General features: G+C 42.5%; 1 protein-coding gene across 10 annotated transcripts in view; it reads left to right on the forward strand.

Annotated features, from left to right (window-relative positions):
• Positions 1-14,695, forward strand: part of LLGL2 (LLGL scribble cell polarity complex component 2) — a 35,295-nt gene extending 20,600 nt beyond the window's left edge. For 2 of the 10 annotated variants that reach the window (XM_072880884.1, XM_072880883.1), the window contains exons 10-27: positions 191-345; positions 3,695-3,912; positions 4,418-4,485; positions 5,478-5,631; positions 5,742-5,846; positions 6,141-6,433; positions 6,692-6,845; positions 7,183-7,333; positions 8,035-8,151; positions 8,687-8,853; positions 9,596-9,860; positions 10,581-10,734; positions 11,411-11,448; positions 11,923-11,970; positions 12,510-12,552; positions 12,790-12,844; positions 13,280-13,341; positions 14,056-14,695. In XM_072880884.1, coding sequence (XP_072736985.1) covers positions 191-345; positions 3,695-3,912; positions 4,418-4,485; positions 5,478-5,631; positions 5,742-5,846; positions 6,141-6,433; positions 6,692-6,845; positions 7,183-7,333; positions 8,035-8,151; positions 8,687-8,853; positions 9,596-9,860; positions 10,581-10,734; positions 11,411-11,448; positions 11,923-11,970; positions 12,510-12,552; positions 12,790-12,844; positions 13,280-13,333 — 2,239 coding nt within the window. In that variant the 3' untranslated portion in view covers positions 13,334-13,341; positions 14,056-14,695. Of the gene's footprint in view, positions 1-190; positions 346-3,694; positions 3,913-4,385; positions 4,486-5,477; positions 5,632-5,741; positions 5,847-6,140; positions 6,434-6,691; positions 6,846-7,182; positions 7,334-8,034; positions 8,152-8,686; positions 8,854-9,595; positions 9,861-10,580; positions 10,735-11,410; positions 11,449-11,922; positions 11,971-12,509; positions 12,553-12,789; positions 12,845-13,279; positions 13,342-14,055 lie in introns of those variants that run through there. The other 8 variants (XM_072880885.1, XM_072880888.1, XM_072880886.1 and 5 more) reach the window with 8 other exon arrangements.
• Positions 14,696-15,472: the final 777 nt, after the last annotated feature.

Genomic DNA, 15,472 nt, shown 5'->3' on the forward strand with positions numbered 1-15,472 from the left:
TAAGTTCGTGGTGTATCCCTTCAGTCTCACCTGTTTAAAGACATTTAAAGGGTGTAGTGCACAATACCATAAGAGCCCTTTAGAGTAACATTATAAGAATTTTTTGTCAAAGTTTGACTTGCCTCATGTCTTTGAAATTTTGCTTGCTCCTCACTTCAGCATACACTACTAACTCTGTCTTTCTCTTAAGGCTTCCTTACATTATATTCCAAGGAGGCATGCCCCGGGCTAGCTATGGTGACCGGCACAGTATCTCTGTTGTCCATGGCAGCCAGCAAACAGCCTTTGACTTCACATCACGGGTGATAGATTTCTTTATAATCTTCAGTTCAGAGCCTACTGCAGGTATGTCATGAAAGGGCATTACTGAGGAATTAGAATAGCTGTGTACACATGTGGAAATCTGCCTGGTATAAATAGCATATGAAATGTGATAAGGAGGTCAGTTGTTTGGGGGTTTTCTGAGACTTTAACAGAGAATCAGAGAATCATTTAGGTTGGAAAAGACCCTTAAGATTGAGTCCAACCATAAAAGAGATTTGCCGTTTAGAAGTGAAGTGTAAAATACTGGTATAAAGAATGGACTGGTTACAAATGCTGTACATTCAGCAAAAAATTAAGCTACTCCGTTAATGAGAAAAGATCTCTTAGGCTCATGTCTTTGTAAGCTGGACACTGGACACAACCAGGTCGTGAAATGAGGATCTGAATATTGCTGTTTGGAAATAGCACTTCAAAGGAGGCAATAATTAAAAACAGAATTTACTCCCACTGAGACACTGTTTCTTTTAATTACTACCGGGATTTATGACTAGGGCTCTGGGTAATAAATCAGCAAAGGGTGACATAGAACCAAGGGTCAGTATATAGAGAACTTAATTTACTTACTGCTGGTGAACATGAATGTAAACAGTTCTAAAACTGAATAGCACTCATTCCACAGTTTGCTTAGAGCTTGTCAGGTTCTTGCTTTTGTTGAATATTACTTCCACAGTAATATTCTTTCTTTTCATGGAATTGTAAAGGATTTTCCACACGAACTGTTTGTCTAATGCTGGTGTAGTTCTTGCTTCTGGTTAACTTGAAGTAACTGAGTATAAACTGCACATTTGCAAAGCCTGAAATAGCATTATTGGAAGTTGGGTCAGACCAAATCGCAGAAGTCTGGATGCTTTTTAGGAGCTTGTAGGCAAATTTTCCGTTACTGAATCTTCTCAGGCTTTCTAGTTTCTGGTTTGCCTAGCAGACTAGTTTCCAAACGTATTTGTCTTGTGTACTGCCAGTGGTGGTGGTGACAGCTCCCAGCTACACACTGTGCAGGCGTGGGCATTCAAATATGTAGACGCAGGTTGGCTCCCTCTGGCCTATTGTACAAAGCAGACCACAGATCCAGGGAGGACTGTCTTGGGAAAGTAGGCATAAAGAAAGAACTTTTGGATGTCCCCCCGCCCCTCTCACTGGACCTTAACAGACCCTCTCAAGTCACTGAAAAACCAGTAAAGACATAGGCAGAATGTAACTGAGATGAAGTGCCTGTATATGTTTATTATAGATTCTCCCTACACAACACTGCCTTTTATAAGCATCTTCCAAATGTGCAGAACCTATGTCTAAACCTTCAAGCTTGACAATGCCATTAAACTTGAGGTACTGTTTAGCTTTTATCATTAAAGAAACTAGACTTTTTTACTTGCTATGAAGTTGTCAGAGCTGAGATTCTAGATGGTGGAACAAAAAGTCTTAAAGATGAAAGAAATCTGAGTTTTTTAGCTAAGAGATTGACTACTTTAAGTTAAATTCCTGGATATGATTAAAAGTCCTTTAGGATGAAGTAACTGAACTTAACAGCCTTTATATCTATACTTCTCAAGGATTGAATTGTCTAGTTAAGACGACTTCTAGTGCTTAGACAGGAGCTGCTACAGGAAGCTGAAGCTGTTGCACTTAGATGAGGAAGTTTTTTTACAATAAAATGAGGTTTCTGTGGTTGACAAGCTTCCTTATGGCTGATTGCCTAAGCTTAGTGGATCTACGTAGCTTGCCTTGTTTGCCCTTAAGCAGTCTTCCCTGCAATGGCAATACGAACGTATTAATTGTATACCAAAGCCACTTAATTTAATAAGCTCAAAGCTTATGCATTGCAGCATGGTGGTAGCTGGTGACTTTCGACTACCCTGAATATGCTGTGGAAACAATTTTTAAGACTAGCCCTTCCTGTTTTTTTTTTTTTTTAAATTAGCAGGTGGATGAGTGTATGGCAGTCATGACAAATTCTAGTATGCTTGCTACTTCAGCAACTTAAAATAGATTCTTGCCATAAGCAATGAGCTCAGAGATGTGCCTTTGCAGGGAAAAAATTATTGTTAAAACAGAGTATATTTGGTAAATGTTGGCAGGAGCAGAGTGCAGGGCTGATCATGCATGATGTAGTACAGCTGTGATATTATTTGTTCTATTCAGAAGTCCTGTAGGGAACTGCAAGTGATGGCACATAAGAAAGCAAAGTAAAACTGAATAGAAAACATTTTTTCATGAAGAAACTGAACTGATTAGTGGTGGGTTATGGCTGTGGCTAGTCAGAGGTGAAACTTGGGGTGTCTAACAAGAGTGGTGCCAACTACTAATTACTTGAAGTTAATTTTGCTGAGTGAACAGCGTTGGTAGGTGCTTGCTTATAGACCTGCCTTCTTGCAAGTATATTCCAGGTAATCAAACAACTAAAGAAGGGAAGTAAAAGTACAGGTTAGCAGGGAAGGCCAGTGAAAAGCTGCTAGCTTGCTTATGGCTCACTGTTTATCACGCCCCCCCGATGTGACGCATTACAGCTATGCATTCACTTAGATTTCTGTAGCTGTGTTAATTGTTATTGGTCTGAACTGATTCGTGGCTTTGGTTTTCCCCACCAGTTGCTATTGTGGCTGTCTCACGAACATTACTGCAGTAATGTCCTTGTAGACTAAATTTTTTTCACTTCAATTCTCGTTACAATGAAAAGTCTTAAATTCTTGATTGTGTCAAGTGTCTTCTGTAAAGTTACATTAACAGATTTCCTGTGTTTGTAATTTTGTCTAATATACATATGAATATACATTAGATGATGTACACACTTTTTAAAAAAGAAAGTCCAGAGGATGTGTCACAACATATGAGAAGCAGGGAAAATTAAAAGTAAGAGAGCTGAATTGTAAATACATGTCAGTTCAAGCAGAGAAGCATTCTGCAGAACGCAAGGCATTACTGTGTTTAAGCAGCTTAGCCTAGATGGACTGTGGTCCTAACACAGTACTAAATGGGTCACTACTGGGATGTATGCATGTCTGTCCACCCCGTGCTGTTAATTAGCTGTAGGTAAAGTCCTCTGAGTTCTGGCTGTTACAATGGTGAATATGAGCTTGTGTTATTTAGCCATGTATGTTGGTTTTTTTTATTCTGCAGTGGAATCTATAAAAAGCCGCCCTGACAGTCCCAAGAGTGGTGTAAAGAAACATGAATTTGCAGTAAATGTTAGTATCTTGAAATCTATTAATATTAGTGCCTCAATAGGCCCAGTTAACAGAGAAGCATTTAGAGGTTTTGCCAACAAAAATGTGTAAAGCTCTGTGATAACAGTTTTCAAATAAGCCTTACAGGAAGCTTGTTTCTATTAACCTTGAATGGTCATTTTTGTCAGCCTCAATGAATCTTGTTTCTGCAGAGTTTGATGATCCTTCTGCTATGGTGGTGCTGGCAGAAGAAGAGCTGGTAGTTATAGACTTGAAAACTGCAGGCTGGCCAGCAGTCCATCCTCCATACCTGGCTTCTCTCCATTGCTCAGCCATTACCTGCTCACACCATGTCTCCAACATCCCACTGAAACTGTGGGAGAGGATTATCAGTGCTGGGAGCAAGCAGAACATTCACTACTCAAATATGGTATGTCAGCTTTAAATGTACATGTGTTCCCATGCATTTAAGAACAGCATGACTGTTCAGAATGTGGGTGGTCTGTGCTGCTGACTGCATGTGGAGGGATGAGTCCCAACAGACGTTGTCCTGCCTATTAATAGGGTCGAGAAAGGCTTTTTCCCAGAACGCCAACAATACAGTTACTCGCACTGGGGGATTAAAATGTGATATTTTTTTCAGGCTTTGACAAGCTAGAAGGAAAGTCTGAGTGAGTGTTCCCAGCTGTCAGTGGTAACAAACTTCTTGTTTAGAAGCATGAAGCTTTCGGCACAGCTTCTTGAGGAAATGTGTAGAATATCTTCTAAAAAGCACAGCTGGTGTCAGAACAGGAACATCTAATCCAAACAAAAGCTAACAGCATGGACTGTTTTACTGCCACTTGCACTGGAGTTCATTCTCTCCTGCTGACTGCATATTTTCTTCACGCTGTCACTGCCTAGGAAGTCACAGTCTTCCCTTAATGTATTTGTAGCCGTGGCCGATTGATGGTGGCACCAACATAGCTCCAGATCCTCCTCAGAGGGACTTGCTTCTAACAGGGTATGTACTTAATTGATAACAATCAAGGAGCCCTTTCCACTTTCTTGTTCATTCTTCTGAACTAACTGAGGCTTTCCCATGGGATTAAAGTCTGCTCATGTTGTAGGGAGAAGGCTGCAACTTTACGATACAGCTTCTCAAAGCTGGGCTGCTAGCTTTGTAAAACTAAGCTAGATTCTACTACTTCTGAGCAAACAGGTCGTGATGTCCACAGATAACCTATAAAGTTGGCTTATTTGTAGTTCTGATGTGTTATCCATTCCCCCCACAAACATCAGTGTAGAAGTGCAGGCAGTAATCCAGACTGGTTCAAAGGGAGCAATGTAAAAGTAGAGCTTAACCTTGCAGGTTTTGAAGCATTTTTTTCCCCCTACCTTGAATCTCAAAGAGGTTAGCTTGGACTCTTGTCTGCTTTGATCTGCATGAACAGATCTAGCTAAGCAGTGGAAGTAGCTAGCAAGAGATTGTCTCATTGCATAAAAATGTATCATTTTCTTTTCAAAGCACTTTTAAGAATTTCAGACTATTCTTCAGACTTCATTCTTGATGCAGCAAGTTGTTAGAAGTCCTTACCCTTACATTGGAAGAATGTTGCCAATTTTCACCTGGAGAACTAAGATTTAAAGCTTGATTTCTTTCCCTCCCTCCCAGTAATACTATTTTTGTCAGGATGAGTTTTTTATTCTATACGCTAAGCTTTTTTTCCTTTTCAGTGCTTTTTGGAGTAATCTCCGATTGTACACTGGTGTCAGATCATCAAGAACAAACAGGATTAAAAAAAAAACAATGTAAAACAAAAACAAAACCCACAAAAAAACTAACAAAAAAACCCCAAAAAATCTTTCTCTTGAAGCTCTAAGTTGCCACAGCTCAGGTCTTTAAACAGTGTGGTTTAATCTTTGTGTTTTTTCCCCCTCTGTTTTATCGTCCTCATCTGGGTGAATTGCTCTTCTCCTGTATGATGTGTGTTTCTGTAACCCTCCCCCATACAGGCATGAAGATGGCACTGTGCGGTTTTGGGATGCATCTGGTGTCTGCTTACATCTCCTTTATAAGCTAAGCACAGTGAGAGTATTTCTCACAGATGCTGATCCCAATGACAATATGAACACCCTGGGTGAGGATGAATGGCCTCCACTTCGCAAGGTAAGATAGCTATTGCTTGTGGAAGCTTTCTGGAAACCTAGAAGGAGTTTTGATTCTTGTCCTAGTTAATGCACCTGTAAAGACCAGCCACTGTGTATTCTCTTCCCTAGGTTGGTACCTTCGACCCTTATAGTGATGATCCTAGACTTGGGATCCAGAAGATCTACCTGTGTAAATACAGCGGATACTTGGCTGTAGCTGGTACAGCAGGACAGGTATTGAAATATAAACAGTCATCATAAACCTTGCTTTTTAGTGCAGGTTGTCACAGTACAACTGGGAGATGCATTAAATTGGAAATACTCATTTCTATAGTGGTAAATCGATCCAGTTGCTGGAAATACTGTTTTATGGTTCTCTGCTTTTGCTAATGTGTATTTTAGACTTTATCTAATGCTATCTATCAGCCCTGAGAGATGCTGTAGTTTTGCAGCTGCTGAGAAGGCCTGCAGCTTGGAGGACTGCTTCAGTTGTAAAAGCTGTAGCAAAGTTTGTCCTCTTCCTTGCAGGTGCTGGTGATGGAACTGAATGACGAAGATGCAGAACATGTTGTGGACCATGCTGAAGCAGATCTTCTGCAGGACCAAGAGGGCTATCGATGGAAAGGTCACGAGAAACTGAAGACTCGAGATGGACCTGTTCGCTTTGAAGCTGGTTTTCAGCCATTTGTCCTTGTCCAATGTCAACCACCAGCTGTGGTCACCTCATTGGCCCTTCACTCTGAATGGAAGCTTGTGGCCTTTGGTACCAGTCATGGTTTTGGGCTTTTTGACCACCAGCAGAAACGACTGGTCTTTGTCAAGTAAGTATCTTCTTTCCAGGAGGTCTGTGGTAATCCTCTGTTAAAGATGGCCTGGAATTGCTAACAAAGCAAGTTGTGATAAGTGATTTCTCAAGAGCAGTCAGTGTAGCAAGAAGGCCTGCCTCATTGGACTCTGTCCTTGGAGATCTTCAAGAATATATAAGCGTGTTCCGGCATTTGTATGTGTCCTGTTGGACTCTTGGGAGTGATTGCCACCCAGTAGAAAGTGACCACGTGCCTACTGTCTTCCTTTTTCAGGTGTACACTGCATCCCAGTGACCAATTGGCCTTAGAAGGCCCACTGTCTCGGGTGAAATCCTTGAAGAAATCCCTCCGTCAGTCATTCAGGCGGATCAGAAGAAGCCGGGTGTCCAGTAGGAAGCGACGAGGAGGTAGTGGAAATGCCTCAGAGGTGAGGGGTCCACCTTTTTGGGGTCCTGTCTCTTTACAGCTTGGAGCACGCAGAGTCCTGATTAGACTGCATAGAGCAGGAGGTGGTCTGCAGTCCTCTCTGGTATCAGTAGCTACTGGTATAAGGGCAAAAATGATCCTGCTATCTGTTAGATAAATTAGTCACATTTTTAGAGGAAAAACCTGCTGTCTGTAGGTGAACATATGATGCAGAATATACCTGTTCACTGGTATGATGGTGCTTTCCCTTTCTATTGCTGCCACTCTTACTATCTCCCCCCCCCTCCCCCCCCCCCCCGTCTTTGCCTGACTGACAAAATGTCTCCTCATCTTTGAAGGTGCAAGAAGCAAATGCCAAATTTGACCAAGATGCATTGCAGGAAATGGAACTGGCTCCAGTCCAGCGGAAGATTGAAGCCCGGTCTGCAGAAGACTCTTTCACTGGCTTTGTGCGCACCTTGTATTTTGCTGATACCTTCTTGAGAGACAGTGAGTAGAAAAAGCATCTCTCCTTTCTTCCAAATGGGTTTTTCCTCCTTTTGCCAAGGAATGTATTAGGATTTACTGCCAGGAAAATTTGGCTCTTCCTGTGTCCTACCTTGTGCTATGCTGAAAAACTAATATAGAACAAGAGCATATGTTGTCATGCAGAATTGTTATTTAGCCATTCTGGCTGCTGGCTAATCCAAGGCAAGTAGTAGTTCATCTTTGGATGCAGCCTTTATGTATGGCTTTCAAATGTGCTGGAATGACATCTGACTTTTTAGTATAAGCTTTTCCTTGTCTTATTAATCTAAAGTTCACCCCTGCCCCCAGCAGAGCCTTTTAATTTTGATGAGGGTGGTGGCTGGTTGTTCATCAGAGCCCAAACTGATATCATGCACAAGTTTACTCTGCTCATATGTGATATAAATATGTGAAAACTAGATGTGGCAATTGTGGTGTCTGATGGAAACAGCGCTCTGTTCTCGTTACTCACATGCCATGTCCTTTATTAGGGCTGCTGATGGACATGTATTGGGTAAAGAAGCGTGAAGAACCTGTAGCTTCCCTGGCAAGTCTGCCAGGGACTTGCAAATATAGAGATATTTAGGATATAAACAGAGGGAGGATGTGTATAGCTAGTGAAAAGCAGTTATCCAGGGATGTCACAGATGGTGCCTAGCTCATGAGCCTTGTTGTTGCTCCAGGCTCCCGCCACTGCCCGTCATTGTGGGCAGGCACCAATGGAGGTACAGTCTACGCCTTCTGTTTACGTGTTCCTCCAGCAGAGAGGAGGATGGATGAACCTGTCAGGGCAGAGCAGGGTAAGTATGCCTTGTGAAAGCAAGGTCCTAATGGATCTGAGCTGTCACTTGTATAACCAAGCATTACATACAGAAAAGCAAGGTAGCTCAGTTACTGCTGTTTATCAGTGAGAGTGGAGCTAAATGTGGCAGTGTCTGAGCTAAGCAATGCTCACTGCAGCAACTGAACTGAAGAGTAAATGAGCTCCGGCACTGCCTGACATGCCTTAGCCTTGTTTCTGTGATTCTGTGACTTCAGAAATTTAAACTTGCGTCAATTGTCACTGAAGTTTACCATCAAGCCTCAGTGCACGTGTACCTTATTCTGACAGCTGGACCTGCTATCTTTATGTAATAATAGTTACTGTTTAATATGAACAAGTTCAGTCCAAATACCCTTGAACTACTAAATCTTTTTAGGCAGGGTTTCTGTAGCCACATTGTATAGATCTGCAGCTCTGAGAGGATGTGAGTGAGGTTCTAACACTGTGCCCCTGACTAGATTCCTGTTTGTTTTTTCTGCTTGTTTATTTTCCTCCTCATCTTGCTTGTCTAGCCAAAGAGATTCAGCTGATGCACAGGGCTCCTGTTGTGGGTATACTTGTCTTGGATGGACGCAGCACTCCCCTCCCAGAACCTCTAGAAGTAGCACATGACCTTTCTAAGAGTCCTGATATGCAAGGCAGCCATCAACTGTTGGTGGTGTCTGAAGAGCAATTTAAGGTAAGTCTCACGCAGGAGGTGCATATGGACTGTGCATAAAATCTGCTAAAGCACTGAGCAGTGCTCAGTGGAAAGCTCACTCGTGGGAGTGCTTATACTTCTGTACCTGAATAACACCCCTGTGACAGTGTTTCTGCTTGGTGCAGTCGATAAATTAGGTGTGTGCTGACAAATTGGGTATTCAGCATAGTGATGCATGTGCTGAACATAGACATTTTATTCCTTTATTACATTATACTCTTTGGACAAGGCTGCTTCTGCTTTTGGGAAAGAGCTTTTGCTGTGGTCAGTACAGAAACAGGAATTGGTAGGCATTTCTATGAAGCAACTAAAAAGCTTCTTGTTTTTCACACTAACTGGTCAGCATAGAAGAGAAGACTTGAAGTAGCTTGCTGTAGGCTGACCCTGGGTTTTTAATGTGGAAGAGCACATAGTGTAAATCTTGTTCTCTTTCTGTAATTTGTAGCCAAATACAGAGGGGTTTTGAAAGAACTAGGGGAGAAATGCAGTTTGCAGCCTGAAGGGTAAAACTGCTTGATGTCAGAACAGAAACAGATTCTAATACTGACTGTGGCTGATTACTTCTTGTCCCATGAGCAAGGGGCCAGGTTGACTCAAATTACACCTGTGTGTATTCACTGTGAATGAAAACATTGTTAAAGGAGGGAGCAGCAGATATCCTCGGGTGCAGCTGCTGCCATTGTGCAGGAAAGAGATGTCAGTGTCTTGTTTCTATTGACAGGTATTCACGTTACCCAAGGTTAGCTCCAAACTGAAGCTCAAGCTGACAGCCCTGGAAGGCTGTAGGGTACGAAAGGTGACGGTTGCTAACTTTGGCAGTTGCAAGACTGATGATTACAGTGAAAATGACCTGGCTGTCCTGACTAACCTGGGAGACATTCAGATCATCTCGCTGCCCTTCCTCAAGTTACAGATCCGCTACCCTTGCATCCGCAAAGAGGATGTGAGTGGCATTGCATCCTGCGTCTTCACCAAATATGGCCAAGGTAAGGTGTGCTTCTCCTAAATCGCCTACCTCTGTTGTGTGTTTGAGACAATGGAAAAGAGATTATAGGGTTTAGTGTTTAGAACTGGCTGTGTATACATGTGAATATTACAGAAATATGTCCATTATATGTTTCTGGCCAGAGCCAGTTGCCAATAGGTACTGACATGTGAATTAGTAGAAGCAGAAGTGAGTTTATTCCATTATTGTTAATGAATACAGTGGTTTTCAGCTAACAGGTTGGATGTGCCCCATAAGTAGCTTCCATCTGGCCACCCTCCTCAAGGAGGAGTCAAGAGAATGGCTCTCTAAGCAGCAGGCACTGGGGAAATGGCTGCGTTGTGCCTCCTATAAATGCCTGTGGCTCAACGCTCAAGTTGCAAAACTGGGATCCAACATCCTAAGGCTGCTGAAGGTGGATTGCTGCCTTGCAGTTTGGTTTTTACATCTTTCTATGCTGCTTTTCATAAGTGTCAGCACAGGACGATACAATTATCTGTCAGCATAATCTTAAATTGCCCAGTTTCTAGGCTAACCAATCCTTGGGAAACTGGGGTAATGTCTTCCTCAATTATTCCTCCTCACTTACATAGGAGGAGATGCAAACCCTTTCTGCCAAACATAGAGGATGCTTAGATCTGTTCTTTTTTTGGATCACCTCTAGTTCTGGAACTGTATTCTTGGACTTGAGAATTGCTTATAAATTCCCAATCATCTGTAGGTTTCTATCTGATCTCACCATCGGAGTTTGAGAGGTTTTCCCTTTCTACCAAATGGTTAGTGGAGCCCCGATGCGTTGTGGACATGCCAGAAGTTACAAGCAACAATCATGTGCACAACAAGTCTGGCGTGGAGAATGCTTCAAGAAAATCCAGGTAAAGTCTGTAAAACTCTTGCACACTGACTGTGGCTGAGTAGAGATCTACTCAACTGTTTCCAGCAAAGTTTTGTATTTTATAGAGAATGTTGTCTTTCAAAAAAGAAAAAAAAAAAAAAAAGACTTTGAAGTCTTTGTTAACGACATTCCTAGATGGATTGGCATGAGGAAATGTAACCTTCTCCCTGATGGTTTTGCCTACTTGCAGCACAGCTGATGGGACAAATAAGTGAAGCATTGGAATTGGTATCCCTAAGCTAGAGTCATAAACTGTAAGCTCTGGCTTGCTTTACTTGTTCCCTAATGATGTGTCTGACTGACACCTGACTCTTGCATACTTCAGGGGCTGTGTGCTACTGATGAGGCTGAACTGTTGCTCTGTGAAGGGAAATCCAGCGTTCCTCCTCTCCTCTTGGAACATCAGCAAATAACAGTAGACCTGACACTCATGGAGATCCTGTGGAATTTTATTCCAAAAGTTTAGAAATGTGCTCTGGTGCCTGCAGACTTCTGCATCACCAACATGTGATTAAGCCCTTCCTACATTCTTGCTCACTAAACCATTTAGTTAGCATGCACTGGAGCTTCTTGTAGCTGCTAAGAGTATACATGAATTCTCTGCACCCCTATGCCTCAGAGTCAGTGACTGTTTTCTGCCTCCTTTCCTTTTCTAGGGGATCAGGAAGGAGTTTGGGTGACTATGGAGAAGATGGTAAGCAAAAAATAATTGTACGAGATGTAGCATGGTGACATGTAAACCTGAAACATCTTTCCTATTGCTGCAGTTGATATTTTCTATCTAAGAAAGGGGAAAGTAAGGAGGGACGTGAGGGAAACATTGTGATCTGCCTGGACACAGTAGTTGCTAGCTCTGAAGTAAGTTGCATGTGGCAAGATTGCCTTGAAAGGATAGAACGTAGTTTCTGCTGGAAGGAAGAGGCTGTGGGAAAATAAGGTCTGAAATTACAGATGAGATCTTCTGTTAGCCAAACTAGTATTGCTGGAAAATACAGTTCAGTATGTGGGAGGCTTCAAGGATTAGTTGTGAAGCATTCAGTAAAGTCAAAAGGTACTTAACAGTGGGGGGGGAAATTCCAGTTTTATTGTGGGTTTCCAAAACTGCACATATTTTGTGAAAAGGGGAAAATATTGTTAGGTGAAAGCTTTTTTCCTACTCTTTTTTTAGAAAGGAAGGCTGGGAGGCTGATGGAACATGCCTTACTCAATGACGAAAGTGAGTGAGATGAAGTCTTGCTACTGACAGGGCAGGTGCCTTTTTGGGTGGGAAAAGAAGAAAGCTGCTGGGAATTTTGTGGGTTCCAGTACTCGGTTCCAAGGGATCTGCAATTACACAAGACTGGTAGAAATACTGGGTTTTCATAAATCGGTAGAAGTGAGGGGTTGGACAGGTAGTCATGCCCTCAGGCAGCGGTTGTTCCACATAGCTGCATTCGTTGCTGCGATAAGAGAAAGATCTTTACTTTCCAATAGGACCTGTGTAAAATGACAGCTTGAACAGACTGTTCCTTTGGGGCTGTGGTACACTGGGACTGGCAACATTTCCTCTGGCAGACTGCTTCAGTCCTTTATGCCAGCCTGTTCAGTAAAAACCTGGTACTGTCGAAGAGGCAATGATGCTATAAGGTCTGACCTCTGTGTTGTGGGAGGCAGGTTTGAAAGGCTGTTCAACAGGGAGGTGGAATGTGGCTAGGCTGCTGCCTGAAACCAGATCTCCATTGGTTTGGCTCACTGCTTTAACCCTCTGCTTTCCAGAAGTCCTGAAGGAGATCCAGAGTACTCTGGAGGGGGGCAGAGGGTGAGTATCAACTGCTTTCTGTTCCTGATGGGTGGGGCTGGCAAGGGAGGGCATTTCTAGTTGAAAGCAGGGGGATGCCCAACATGATGGCAGGGATCCTTGTGCTGGAATCTGGTCGTGTATGTGTCCCACAAACTATCAAAGGGAAATAGTAAGAGAGAGGCAGGTTCTCTTTCATGTGTTGTCCCTTGACGTTTTTTATGAATAATGCTTTGTCTCTTTCTCTCCGAAAAGCAGGAGAGATCACATTCCCACATCCCAAAGGAACAGGACTCTGAGTATTCGCATACAGGTTTCTATTCGTGTCAACCCATACTGATCTAAGGGCAGGCCACATGGGCTTAGTTGGTCGAGGATGGGACTCTGGAGTTTTAATCCTGGCTTGACACTGTCACTTGGACGTGTTCAGTATCTCTGCTCCCGTTCTGTCTATACAATAGAGCTAAGCTACCACCATGGGTGCGGGGCTTTATCTTGTCTCCCTAGAATACTGATGTTCAGGTGACAGGGGCTACGGAAGTGTAGACAAAGGACTACTGTTTGCAACGGATGCAGGAAGCTTGGTGGGATTGGTAACTGCTGGTGTGTAAGGATAAGTGACTGCCTGACATGCTCTGCTCTGCGCACTTCCTCTGGACACTACCTAATCCTGGTCTTCTGTCAGCAGCTGGGAGTCGATGGGATGATACTGCATTGCAATAATGAATCTTTTCTCGTGTCATTGCAGGAGCTATGCAGAAAGAAATTTGGCAAGAAGTCCATTAGGACATGGACTAAGTAATGGAGGAGGTAGGTGAGGCTAAGGATATTTCAGGCCCAGTCAAGTAGCCAAAGGAAACAAAGTAGAATGAAGTTTGTTTATAAAATTTAGCTTATTTAAATGGTTTGTGATAGTGCAGAACTCTGGTCTGAATTTTCAGGATGGGAATCTACTGGCTGTGTGAGGTGCTAGCCCTGTTCAGCACCTTATGTGCCACATGAGTAAATATGCTGCATGAGCTTTAAAGGAAGAGATGATAATCCTTTAAAGGCTCCTGCCTGACTCTTAACTTTACCATAAAGCAAGCTGGAGAGGTAGCCAGAGCTCATAGCAATAATCTGTTGAGACTTACTAAGGACTCCCAAATAAATGGGTGCCTTCACTGAGCATAACAGGATGCACAGAATTGCTCTTTTTACCCTCTTCCCTTCCTCTGTGCTTCAAGGAATTGAGTAGTGACCACAGCAACATGTGAGTCTGCATTAATTCTGAAAACCCTTGGGCAGAAAATAGGGGAGGGAGGTTACAATATTTTTATAGTTTTATATATTGTCTTTCAAAATAAGCTCAGATCTAGTGTATGTGTGTGGAGATGTGCCTTGTTAGAGCTTTTGGGTCCAGTGTAAATTCTTGTAGTTGATTCTGTGATATGCATTACATATAGCATAATATCAACTCATCAGCTCTCATTAGCTTTAAACTTTTGTTTTCTAAAATGGCTTTTGCATTCTTTTATCCCAAAGCAGATTGACCAGAATTCATCAAGGACTTTCTGGCATTGAATTGAGTGCCATAACACTACTGATTGGGCAAACCGTCCCTGGGGAGAGGGCACCACTGCTCCCTGCACCACAGGCTAGTGAGCTGCAACTTGCATGCATATGCATGCCTGCCTCTGCCTCCCCTTTTAGTGCCTCATTAGAGACATCTCCTCTTGGAGCCCGCCTTGCATTAGGACAGAAGTGGATTGCCAGGTCTGATGCACCACAAGCCTCTGAGTACATCTAACTTTTAAATGTTTGCACATTTCTCTTTTCTACTGGGCTGGGTTTTAAATTATAAATGTTACTGCCTTGGTGCAGGATTTTAATAAACGCACACTGTTACCTCCAACTGGTTTAAAATTATTTTTTGTACAATTTTTTTAAAATAGTATGGCTATTTCAGTTTTAACAGAAACATTTTAGAAATTTACTTTAAAAAAAACATTAAGTAATATATGCTAGATTCCTGTGACTGCTGTATGTGGTATCTGAATGAGTAATTCTGGTTTTTGTTTGTTATGGTACTGTTAACTGGCTTTATGGATTTGGGTAGAATCTATTTTTGTAGCCATTCAAATCAGAGGAAAACTAATTGAACTTGATTTTTGTTTCAACACTACATTGCTCTTTTTTGGAAATAAAACTCTGAATTCATTTTTGTGATTCTTGTCTGCTCTCAAATCTATTCTTTCCATCAGCAGCTTCTTTCATGTTGGCAACAGGCTCATGCCCACTTACCCCTTGAAGAAGGTGGAGCTGTCCCTCTGAGCTGTCGGGGCAAAGAGCACTCCTGGAGATTAAGTGGCCTCGTTAAACAAGGTGGTGGTTTGGAGAAGACACGTGTGGTGCAAGCAGGTTGATTGTATCACTGTCCTGCAATTCATACATCCTGTTGCCAGAAAAGGGCACTGGTTCAGATTATAGTCCCTGGAAGGTCATCCACTAGCTTGTCCTGAAATAACTTGGGTGATAATACACTGAAGGGAGAAACAGTTGATCTGGCAGTGCTGCTGTACTAGTCAGCCAAGGGATTATGAATTTAAATGGGTGAAACTCTGTGTAGAGCCGTTCGTTACTCTTTGAACTTTTTGGTTCCTTTGTCACTGACCTAACACTACTTTCTTCTTTTCCAGCTAGGAAAAAGAATGGAGTATTCTCCTATTTCTCTCCTGTATTTTGCTTGTAGCACTATGAGAAGAGTCAGTGAGAACTAAATCCTCCCAGATGGGGTGCTGAGCTGTCATCCTTGGCATGCTTTGGAAACCCCTCCTTGGAAGCCCTCTTGTTTGGGGCTCTGTCTTTATCTTCCTGAGCAAGGCGGAGAGATCCTTTATTTCCTAGAGTACTAGGGTGGCACTTTCTATTCTGCAGGAGAATATGGTTGTAGAGTTGCTGT

Source organism: Ciconia boyciana, chromosome 16 (genome assembly GCF_034638445.1).
Source record: "Ciconia boyciana chromosome 16, ASM3463844v1, whole genome shotgun sequence".
Taxonomy (NCBI): domain Eukaryota; kingdom Metazoa; phylum Chordata; class Aves; order Ciconiiformes; family Ciconiidae; genus Ciconia; species Ciconia boyciana.